Here is an 11899-nt window from a genome sequence, read left to right as displayed (position 1 = left end):
TTTCAAGGTCAAACTTTAATGTCAGACATACTTCAATAAATCTATCAACAAAATGTACTTTATCAATAAATAAAATTTTAAAAAAGTAAAATAATTTTCCGGGCTCGTCCGGGATTTGAACCCGGGACCTCTCGCACCCTAAGCGAAAATCATACCCCTAGACCAACGAGCCGGTTAGCAATTCAACGAAATTTTAGTAGTAAAATTAAATACAAATATAGCACATAAATATTTTTTATTAATGTAAATATTATTCAATTTTTATAAGCACGTTGTTGCCTCAATCCTAAGAAGTATGCGACACCCTCTGGTATAAGTATTACATAACCTCATCGTTCTAGATAACTAAATTCCAAATACTATTTTATCGACGACGTTGCGTTAACGGTAATTAGCTAATTAAGGGCAAGCGGTTCACATGACATAATCTATTGTTAGACTAATTTGTTTACAAAACATGTTCTCTATTCATTTGTGAATACAAATTTTTAATCGAATCTACTTCAACTTGAAAGATAGTTCAAACAGTATAAAATCATTACTGTGGCGTAAGAATAAACGTTATCCATCCTAAATGCACAAACATATACATTTTTAATATTCACTTACTTCGTGCTTTCCATTGTCATTTAAGTACTGCAAAACATTAAATAACCAAAAACCAAAATTGTTAAGGCGTATTTAATTTTAGGTATGAAATTCAAGGCTCTTAAATTTACTTACTATATATTATGTACTTCATAAAAATTTGCTACACACAAAGATGCATTTCTGGATTAAACATTATTTACAATTTTCTTAACCTACATACACAGTAATCATAAAAATAATTAAAAATTAATAAATAGAATACCAAAACAAATTTAAAAAGTTGGGTTCCTGTGGCAGTGTACACAAAGCAAACCACCTTTTATGCTTTATACTCGTTTATTATTTTTCGCTGTTCTGAGGCCCCATCTTTTTTGCTTGTCTGAGGGAGGTGACATGGAGCTAACGTGTCCACACTAGTAGTATCCCATACCAAAGCCCGTCCCATCCTACAAGGGATCAACAACATCCCATCCGGCTGCTTGCAACCTCCCACTCCCTCTCCCACCTCTCTAGCGATGCTTGTTGGTTCCAAAATTATTATTGATTGAAGATACCAGACAAAAAGCGATTGACATACCAGTCTGTAGTATTTCTTTCTGTAGTCCTTCCATCTTGAAGCACCGTCGCAAATTGCCTTACCGAACGAAGAATGAGGCAATCATCTTTTTTCCTTGACTTTCTTTACCTTAGTTGGCCGATCCTCGAAAGGAATCACCTACTGAGCTAATTATCATTTGGTTTCGGGTTCGTAGCAATATATCCAGCTTTCATCACGATGTTACGATGTCAAATACAGGATTAAAGTCACCGCTGTCGACTTTATCTAACATTTGGCGACACCAGTCCATGCGAAGATGTTTCTGGTCGTTGGTATGTGTATGGGGAATCCATCTGGTACAAAGCTTCGTGACACCTAAATGTTCGTGTATTATTTTTTGAACTTTACTCATACGAATGCCTAGGCTTGCCCGTATCTGCTGATGGGTCACTCTCTTGTCTTCCTCTATCATGCGTCGCACAGCACTGATGTTATCTTTAGTAGTCACGGTTAAAGGACGTCCCTGACGCGGATCATCAATGAGATTGCTACGTCCACGCTTAAACTCGTAAAACCAATTGTAAATAGTGGCACGCGATAGGGCTTCATTAAGAAATGCTAATAGCCTATCATAGCTTTGTTGTTGTGTAAGCCCACAACGATAGTCATAATAAATCATTGATCGAATCTTTTTCGTGATTAGGTTCATCATAACGTGTAACAAGAGTTTTAGATTTGCCGCCAATTCACAAAAACAAATGACAATTGAATCCAATATATTTACTACATTAGGTTAAAAGAGTTTTCATTAGCAATGTTTCTAAATGGCCAGTTTTAAACATTTTCAGTGTTACCCATGTATGTAATATAACAAATTAAGTTTTATTTTACTTAAGGAAAATATATTTTTAAATCTTACGATTTGGATATGTGTCTGTAATATAGTAATAATACGCCTAATCTTATTACTTTATAAACCTTGTTAAGTCTTAAAATATATTTATAGGCCCTAATTATGTAGAACGCCCCCACTTATGGTGGGAGTCAGAATTTAAAGAAACTCAGATTCTCCAATCAATCAGTTACAAGAGAACGTTTTGGCGCGCGGACGCCATTTTGAATTATTGTTTTTAATCCACAGACCAATATTATAATTTTGTAATCTGTGAAATGTGTGTCAATGAAGTAATTAATTAATTTTTTTATTCTATCTCTGCATGAATTTGGATTGAGAAAAAAGTAAGTTATGGTTAATTGTTTAAATAAAAAAAATAAAAATGCTAATAATAATGTATATATAGATATAACTGTAAGGATAAATTAGAAATTAAACTTAGAATTAAAATATTATTATTATGTGTTTATGAAACAAAACTAATTTAGTAAGTGCCATGATTACAGTATCTAGTATATTAGATGATATCATAGAAAATATATATTTATTTGTTCTTACTAAGAAACAATATCAATAAATATTTTAAAAAAACATATTTAAAAAAAAGTAAATAGTTGTTTGTAAATATTTTCTTAAATTTTAGCAAAACCATAATCGATATAAAACTTGAATCGTATGGTTAACTTATAATAATGAACTCCTTTGTCACAAGCTCTCAAGGAGTTCAACTTTCGTTCGTAAACTTTAACCGGTGAACTTTACTGGTCGATGGTTACCTCATGTCATTCTAAATAGTATATTAAATGAATGTATAAAAATTATTAAGTCTCAATACTAAGTTGAAATTTATTTGTAAAATCATTGTTATGATAGTTGATATTTTGTTGCCTTCGTGACTCTTTCTCTGTGGCCTAACAAAATGTCACGGTCCTTGGTCCTATTTCCCGGCGAAGCAATAGTTATTTCGGGTCAGTTAGAAGACTTAAAAGACTGATGTTGCCCCTTGAGGGTTATGGGAATTTCTCCTCTTTCTTCGGAATGCCTACACCCTCTGTCTTTGCCGATGTGTAGGGATGCCTACAAGTTCGAATTGATTGACGTGGAATAAGTGATACCTAGAAGATCTTATGTTCCAAAATAAACGTATTTTATTTTATTTTATTTTTATTTTAATGTAATACCTACGTAGTATATATGCCGTTATCAAATATCACACGCAGAATTTAGTTAATGATATTTTTAATGAATTAAAATATTATAACTAAAGCTACACATATAGAAAATTTGCGAAACTAAACTTATGCAATTAAGTTATGTAACGAAAAATGGTTATTCTCTATAAAATAAATAAATTTTAATAAATAAATTGTGTAATGTGCGTATTTACAGTTATTTTTCGAAATAACGCACGCAAATTCTTTTCCTTCGTGATTCGTGACCTGGTTCCTAATATATTAATATGCAACATTTTATGTAAATTAAACAACAAATCAGAGTCAGCCTCAACCATAAACCAACTTAAAAAAACAGCTGTTGGGGGAGATTTACAATTCGACGCGTTTTTTATACATAATTTTTCAATTTAAATAAAGGTAGTAAATCGAGTTGCAAATAGTTGTACTTAAATTAAGGCTAAATACCTATGTGTAGAACTTATATGAATGGTAAATTACCGAACTTCTGACCTCCATACATAATTACCTAATACATTACATAATATCGGAACCAACTTACGAGGAAGTACGCCGAGAGCCGAGATTTCGTGCGTGACATGTTTTATAATTATGCATTCCAATATTTAACTAACGGGTAGTATGAATAGTAAGTGTTTGTTGGTCAATTCGGTATAAACAAGCCAGCTTATTATATACTCGTATTATAAGCTACAGTTTATAACGACCAAGCTACGTTAATTGAAGAACTTTGTCTTGTTTATTTATTATTTTTAATTATTTTTTAATATATTTATTTAGTAGAGTTACTAAGCACAAAACACATAAAAATGTTTATAAATGGTTTTGCTCAATGCAATACCTTGTCCACGAGCTTAAGGGTCTGTTTCACAATGTCTGGATAAGTAAGCTATTTATTACTTATTGGTAGGATGAACAGTATTTTTGCGTTTCACGACTGTCAGATAGCGCTATTCGTCATGAAACGCGAATTATCTTATTTGGAACTTTTATCTTTCGAATAAATTAAGGGCCTGTTTCACAATGTATGGATTGTGTGAGTGTTGCATAGCTATTTGGCACTTTATCCATACATTGTGAAATAGGCCCTAAGAGTTCTGAAGGCCTCAGGCCGTCATTTATTTTCTAAGGTAAATAAAAAAATAAGTCGAGTTTTTAAATCAATAATTTATATTGAAACTAAAATTGAATTGAACAATTGAAAAAATTTCAAGTAGATTGTTTTAGTATTTTACAAATGTAATTTTTTTTATCAAAATAAGTTGTTTATTAGTGATTACTAAGCGGAATTTCAAACAGTTTTTTCTCTGAAGTCTCTATACACACTGTGGGCCCCGGCTTTAGGTAATCGATATATGGATATAAAATATTTATTTTATCGCAATTTAGTTGGGAAAGCGATTGCAAAGATCAACTTGCTTTAAAAGCATTTTAAATATCCATGTGATGTATGGTACTTGATATTTCACAGAATTCCTTACTATGAAACGTTGATAGCGGAATTGCCAGTATAAATATAAATGCGATGAAATGTTAAAACTTAAATTCTCATTTTCTTTACGTTAGCATTCATTCAATATAATATATTTAATTACCATGTCATTATTACAAATTTAGTTGTGTATCACAACTTTAAAGTGGATTTCCATACAATTTTATTTTTTTAACTTAAATGATTGTGTAATGGATACTTTTTTTGGCTTACTTGACTGTTTTAAAAATATCAAACAGATTAGCGCCCACTTCGTCGGTACCAGCACTATTATCGGGACTTACTCAAATGATACGTTGAAACGATGACACGATGATACAACTTTTTATCACTGACATCGCCATTTATGGCTTTGTGCATACACTAGGTGTCAACCGCTCTATTAGTTATTTTTTCTATAGTTATTTTAAGTTATATTCTCTTTCATATTCTAAAGTTTTTAATGAATCTATGTTACTAATTGTATACAAGTGTTTGAATACGTTTTCATGATTTGAATAACTATCTTATTAATACTTTGAATTCGTTAACAATTTCTCATCCGATAAGGCACTATCAGTGATCGGTTAAAACAGAAAGTTGGTGAGAACCTTTTATTACCGACAACATTGTGTGTATTATCACACGTTTATGGCTTTTTTCGTTACAAATCAGGTAAGATTTGAAAAATAATTAACGCAAGAATGAAAGGCATCTAATGACTAAATAGGACATCATATTCTTATTAGCGATCTATATTTGTTTTTCGTATCACCTTCATTATAATAATTGATGTAAATAAAATACTTATATGAATTACTAAAATGTTAAAGTATGTATAACCGTGTTTTATCCTTCCATTGACAATTCCGTATATTTTCTCAAGTGGTTTCATAACCGTTTGTCAATCACATGAAAGACTTTTACAGATTAGAGCTTAAAGTGTGTACGTAAATTTGAAAAACCTCTATGAATCCTACTTACAAGTCCCGGTTTTAATTTTTTTTTATAGGCTCATACTAAACATTTTGAAGCAATACATATATAACAGAAAGGGGGTTGGGTTTACAATTCAATACCTTGAATTTGATCATACTGAGTATGTACGAATCTAAGCATCCAAAAAACGAATTATTATCTAGTTTGGTTAGGTTAGGTTATGTTAGGTATTGAATTGTAAACTTTAACCCAGAAAGGTGATGAATGAATCCATTGACATATTACGGAATTAGCAAACATCCGTTCTTTATATACTTTGGTACAACCATAAAACAGAACTAGGATATCCTTAATGTCTAAATCACGGTCCTAAAACTTGTTTAATATGGACGGTGAAAGTACCGAGTGTGGGATGGCAAAAACCTACCCATGAGTTTCTTATTAGTTTCATGTTAAACTTGATTTTAATTGAATATTAATTATCAAGTTTTTCTCTGACGTTTTCCGGGATAAAGTGAAAATTACCGAATCTCTTGTTCATTACAGTTGAAGTATCTTCGTAAAATCTCGAGTTCATTTTAAAAATTTTATTAAAAATATTACGCATTATATTGAAACTACCGGTTTCTAAGAAAGTAATTCAGAGTAACGTAAGCATTACTTTGCGTTTATGAGTTTAGAAGATAATAAAAAATCATGACATAATCTTTAACCTGACCCACAACTTCGGCACATGCATAGAGAAAGTTTGAACAATATATTATTTGCAATACCTTACAAAATACATACATAATATCTATACAATTATAATGGTTTATTTCCTTTATAACTGAATAAGTAATAATGAAACCATAAAAACTTTCTTTTTTGTTTATATTTATTATTTAGTATAACCTAAATTAATATATGCATAATATAATTGAATAATTGTCTTAACTGTAGGCTTTTCTAACAAAATTTATGTATTTTTGTTATTTATTATATATATATATATATATATTTTAGTTATATTTTGTTTCCTTCTATTTCCACCTGTTTAAAACTCAATAAATTTACCACTAAAAGTCACGATATTATTACATAGTAAAATCCTTTAACAATTAATTCACATTATAATTCTTGTAATGTGTAATTCTACACAATTAGAATCAAGACTTTATGACTTAAACTTCCACTTCAAATCTTTACTTAATTATTCTTTATTTACAGATACAATGGCGCATTCACGAGGCAATTTGGTCACAGCCTTGATTTTATTCACATTACAAATTGCTACGCCGGCTAAAAATAATGCCAGACCTGTCTACGAAGTAATACATGAACAAGCCCGAATGGATGACATACGATTGTCTAGCGCCCCTGATACTCTTCCTTATGGCAATCCATTAGCTGGTAATTCTGCGCAAAACGCAAGACTACATGCTAGCAACCAGCAAGCCATGTTCAACGCAGAAAGAATACGGCAACATAAAGCACAACTTCAAAGACTAACTCAAGGTCCACCACTAATAGATAGCTATATGAAAGCTTATCATGAATCACAAGAAAGTCATCAACAAGCCTTAGAAGAACAACAAGCTACAGTACAAGACGTAGAAACAACAACCCCAGCAATAAGCCATCAAATTAGAAATAGGCCTATACAAAATAGGCAAAGAACGAGGAATCGTGATAGAAGTGGAATTCAGAAACAAGAATTTAAAAGCAGGACAATAAGCGTAGAGCCAGAAAAACGAACTAGGGGTGTTAATGAGAGAAGTAGAAACCATAGATCATATGGCTCTGTAGAATATGAACAATACTTACAATCAAAACTTCCACTAGCTTATTTAACAGCAACCGGTTCGGATCAAGGTGTAACTATAAAATCAAATGGGAATGCTGGCATAACAAAAGAACAAAATAAAGAATCGAGTAACCTTTATACAACAGCTATTTCTAGCTCAAGTAAATATCTTCCAAAAGCCTATCATCCTGTAAAAGAAATAAATGCACTAGAGTCGATACTTAGAAAAGAACCTAGCGATCAATTAACTGAATTTCAAACTTTGCTTAATGCAGACCAAACTCTAGATAACTTTCAATATCCATTAAAAGATCCTTCTGAGCACCAAAATCCAAAAAGTTACAATGGTGCATTTGAACAGATTCCAAGCACATATGCAAGTGCTTATAGTGTAAGAGATCATACTCCTATTACAGAAGAAATTGATGACATTGAAAACCCTAAGCCATACCAAAATACCTTTGTGATACCTCAAGTAACTACTGTAGCACCTCTATCAATGGTCACTAACAGTTATTACAAAATAGAAGTAGCTAGTCAAACTATTGGTAGCGCTATAAACCCCAACAAGATCAATGAAGGATTAACTCTTAATCAAGAAGATAGTATTCATGAAAATATTGGTGAAAGTTATATTAATTACCCTGACGGTATTCAACATTTAGCGGAAGATGGTACCGGTGTATCAGCATATGGCGATGAAAATGTAAGTAATAAATTAAGGTTTAAACGATCTGAACTGGACACTGAACCTTTCCTTCTACCTGTAACTAATGAAACAATAACTGAAACACAAACTCCTTCAAATACCACTGACAACCCTGTTGCTGAATCTTTGCGACGTCCATTTCACAAAAAACGTAATGATTTTGATATTTTTCTAACACCTGACTTCCAAATCGGTGAAGCGTCAGACTACGATTACGACGAGACGCCGAAACGCCGTCCTACTCCAAAATATGAATCCTTTTATGGTGATGATGATTATTATGAAGATTTTGATAACGAGCATGATGAACCAAGGCCTATCAGCCTAGCAGAACAGCCACTGCAAAATACTCATGTCTCTTACCCAAGTGGCATAAAGGGAAGCTTTTCCCATAGATATGGAGAATTTAGACGCCCAAGCCCCGGTCCTGTGTATGGCCTTCCTCCAACTACATCTTACGGAGTCCCCTCTCTGTATGAACCACAGACATTCAATCCGTCTCCCTACATATCACCAGTCAATTCGCTAGTACCAAATGTGTTGGAGCCGGTTTATATGTTGACACAGTCGCAATTAAGACAATTAATTGGCCAGCCAAACCTTAATATTGAACATTTAGATGTATATCAAGTTTCTAAAGATAAAAAGAAAATGCACTATCGCCGGAAATTTAGAAAACGGTATCCTTACAAACAAAGAAACGTTAGAAATAAATTACACAAACTACACAAGTTGAAATTAGTATAAGAATTGAAAATTAATCATGAAAGCCTGTTAATATTCTAAAAAATGTTGCTTACAACAGACAAAAATGGTGATATTAATTATTCCTGAGCATAAAGTATTGTATGACTATATTAAGATATATTGAATGACTATATAGTTGAAGCGTTTTAATTAGATTTTGTATAAATATTAAATTATTATTTGCACTACAAATCTTTTTTATTAATATGATATGAATAAACATAAAAATATTTAGTAATAATGTCATTAAAGACCATAAAGGTTTATGTGTAGAAGACATTGGTACGCATGACACTTATAATTATAATTACGGTAATAGTATTTATGAAAGTAACTTTAAACGCGAGAGGATTTTTTAATAGTTAGGTTACGAACTAAAATTCAAATATTATTTATGAAATTAATTTATGTCAAAAAGATAGATAATTAATTATGTAACATTAATAAGTGATATATTTTCTTGAAACAGTTTTAAACGATACAATTGTATTACATTTTTTATGTACAAGTTTTATCATAAGTATTAGAAATCGAAGAAGCCAAATGAAATTAAAAATTTGCACAAGCACTAGCAATGTAGTTCTAATACTACTTTGCTAGGCACTAATGCAAACTATGCAAACTAAAATAATTTATGACAGCCAAATATTATCTTTGCTAGTTGTCTTTTGTATGATCTTTATTTATTATTGAGATATTTTAATGATACTGTAATATAAATATCATAAAGATCTGAAACGTCGGAACAGTCTTATAATTTACTAATTACGTAGGATAATTATTATAACATTGTATAACTAAGATAATTAAACACGTTAACACTGTATTTTCTTTTAATGTGTGATACTAGCAGAAACAAAGACATTATAAACTGTGTGAAAAAATATGATTAAGTTGCGAAAAATAAACAAAGACATGATGCCAATCTAATATGCTAAGGTCAGGTGGATTTTAATTATTCAGTAGGATTTTTGTATTGATGTATACTTGTTGAGCAGCGCACATTAATTTCCCTAAAAATAGAAAATATTCTTTAAAGTTGTATCAAAATAACAGACTAAAGATAATTAAGAATAATTCTACTCGGTTTCACTTTTAATTGTCTTTGGTTGTATCTATTTTTTTTTAATTCATATTCGAGATTTTTTATTAAACTATTATATATTTATTAATATTGAATTTAGGTCAATTACTACACATATAATAAAACACCAATTGAAATATAAGCTTACAATAATTTTTAATTAGCAAATCAACGGAACATCGTAATCATTGCAGCTTCCTCCTATTCGCCTATTATCAATTTTCTTTATACATTTACCTATGATTTAATCATTTTAATTGCAGTTACAATACGCAGCGAACTACGAGTTTGGTTATAGGGTAAGAGACCCAGCAAGTGGCAATTATTTCGGCCAATACGAAGCAAAGGCAGGCGAGAAAACCAGTGGGCATTATCATGTATTGCTTCCCGATGGAAGAATGCAAAATGTGCAGTACTCCGCGGGACCCAGCGGATACCACGCAGACATAAGTTACGATCACTTGGCAAGCTAAGTCACGGGATTTTTTTCTACTTAATATTAATTTGACTCAAACAACAAGTCATTGTCTAGTCGTGAGAAATCGCATAGATATTCGTCAGAGGTGCAGATAAACGTCATTGATAAAGGAAAGGACGTAAGGGAGATAAAAATCAAACGCAATACAACACTTTATTTATTTAGGCTTATATCTAGAACAATATTTATTTTTAAATAAAATGCAATATATACATATTATAATAGTGACAAAATTACACCAAAATAAGGACGTTAAGTTTCTTTTTCATAGTTAATCTTCTTTATTATTTAAAACTAATTCTAAACGAACTACACCACAAAAATGGCAACAAACCTTAGACGCCAAAATATATATGCGCCAAAGTTTCCCGCCAAATGAGAAAACTGTAGAAAGCTGTCATTTTAAGGCTGTATGTATATTGACAAATTCGTGCATACATGAAATTATTGTTAGTATTGCCAATATTAGTATGTTTCTTCATTGGCAATGTCATATTATGATCATATAATGTATTATATTTCTTGTCGTCTCAAATTTATTTGAACTCTAAAATTCTTCATATCTGTATTTTGCCCTTTTGGAAGTGGTGGATCAACGCTTTGTGGGATTGTTTTAACTGGGCTTTGACTAACAAAACTTTTTCATTAATATACTAGTATTCCTTTTTGAAATCTAAAAATTATCTTACGGATATGGATGATAACAGTCAAACTGTCAATGTGGTAAAGGCCTTATAAAATCTAATTTTCGAAGACTGACATTATCTTGCTTCCCGTATTACATAAACACGAAGTAATAATAACTATACTCTGCTTAAAAGTTACTTGTCAAAAGCGAAAGTTTTTGGCTGTCATAATGATGCAATGGTGAATAGGTCATAAGCATCTTTGATTATAATACAATGTAGAAGTACCATTACAATAAACTTTTTTAGGTTAAGTATATATACCTATTTAAGTCATATAACACAGCATTGAGTGTGGCGGTTATTTGTCTATATTTATTTAACACACTAATTTTTATAGTAGCGTTAAATTGACACACACAAAGTAACACCTTATACATGAGAAGGACCATACATAAATATCATTTCACTCGGTTTGTATTGTTTATTACAACTCGTCTTTCACAGGCCGTAGGTAATAATAAAATGTTTGATTGATTGACAAATAAAATGTTATTATATGTAATCTATTAGTTCTAATGTAAGTTATTAAATTAAGATTATGATTTTAAGGTATCACTTAACTATATAAAGTTATGAGTACTTTAATTATTGGGTGTGTGCAATATTTGTATGTGATGAAATTACTTGTGCAGTAAATTATAATATAGTATGAAATTTATGTAATAAAAGTGTCAATTACTGTATTTTATTTTATTTTTTAAATTCGGCGTAGTTTTGTTCTTTCGCGAATTTTGTAAACGTTTTTGACATTCATAAGCATGCCTTAAGTCGCATCTAAA

General features: G+C 31.0%; 1 protein-coding gene and 1 non-coding gene across 4 annotated transcripts; one reads left to right on the top strand and one right to left on the bottom strand.

Annotated features, from left to right (window-relative positions):
* Positions 1 to 100: 100 nt before the first annotated feature.
* Trnap-agg lies at positions 101 to 172 on the bottom strand. The gene has a single exon. It is a non-coding gene; the product is annotated as a tRNA-Pro (tRNA).
* A 2056-nt stretch (positions 173 to 2228) lies between these two features.
* On the top strand, positions 2229 to 11783 carry LOC111003710. Of its 3 annotated transcripts, XM_022274368.2 has the most exons (3): positions 2229 to 2368; positions 6837 to 8119; positions 10217 to 11783. In XM_022274368.2, exons 2-3 carry the CDS (start codon positions 6842 to 6844, stop codon positions 10424 to 10426), a joined length of 1488 nt encoding a protein of 495 aa, XP_022130060.2. In that variant the 5' UTR covers positions 2229 to 2368; positions 6837 to 6841; the 3' UTR covers positions 10427 to 11783. The 3 variants fall into 3 exon arrangements, with proteins under 3 accessions (XP_022130060.2, XP_045485580.1, XP_045485581.1); XM_045629624.1 differs by lacking the exon at positions 10217 to 11783 and having other exon boundaries at positions 6837 to 8988; XM_045629625.1 differs by lacking the exons at positions 2229 to 2368; positions 10217 to 11783 and adding an exon at positions 5170 to 5363 and having other exon boundaries at positions 6837 to 8988.
* The last annotated feature ends 116 nt before the right edge of the window (positions 11784 to 11899 follow it).

The sequence above is a fragment of the Pieris rapae genome, chromosome 9 (genome assembly GCF_905147795.1).
Source record: "Pieris rapae chromosome 9, ilPieRapa1.1, whole genome shotgun sequence".
In the NCBI taxonomy this organism is placed as follows: Eukaryota; Metazoa; Arthropoda; class Insecta; order Lepidoptera; family Pieridae; genus Pieris; species Pieris rapae.
The sequence above is the reverse complement of the archived record's forward strand: the minus strand, read 5'-3'. Positions and strand labels throughout refer to the sequence as shown.

What these genes read in the sequence shown, in the direction of transcription:
- LOC111003710 (XM_045629624.1), top strand. Translation starts at nt 6,842, where the DNA reads ATGGCGCATTCACGAGGCAATTTGGTCACAGCCTTGATTTTATTCACA.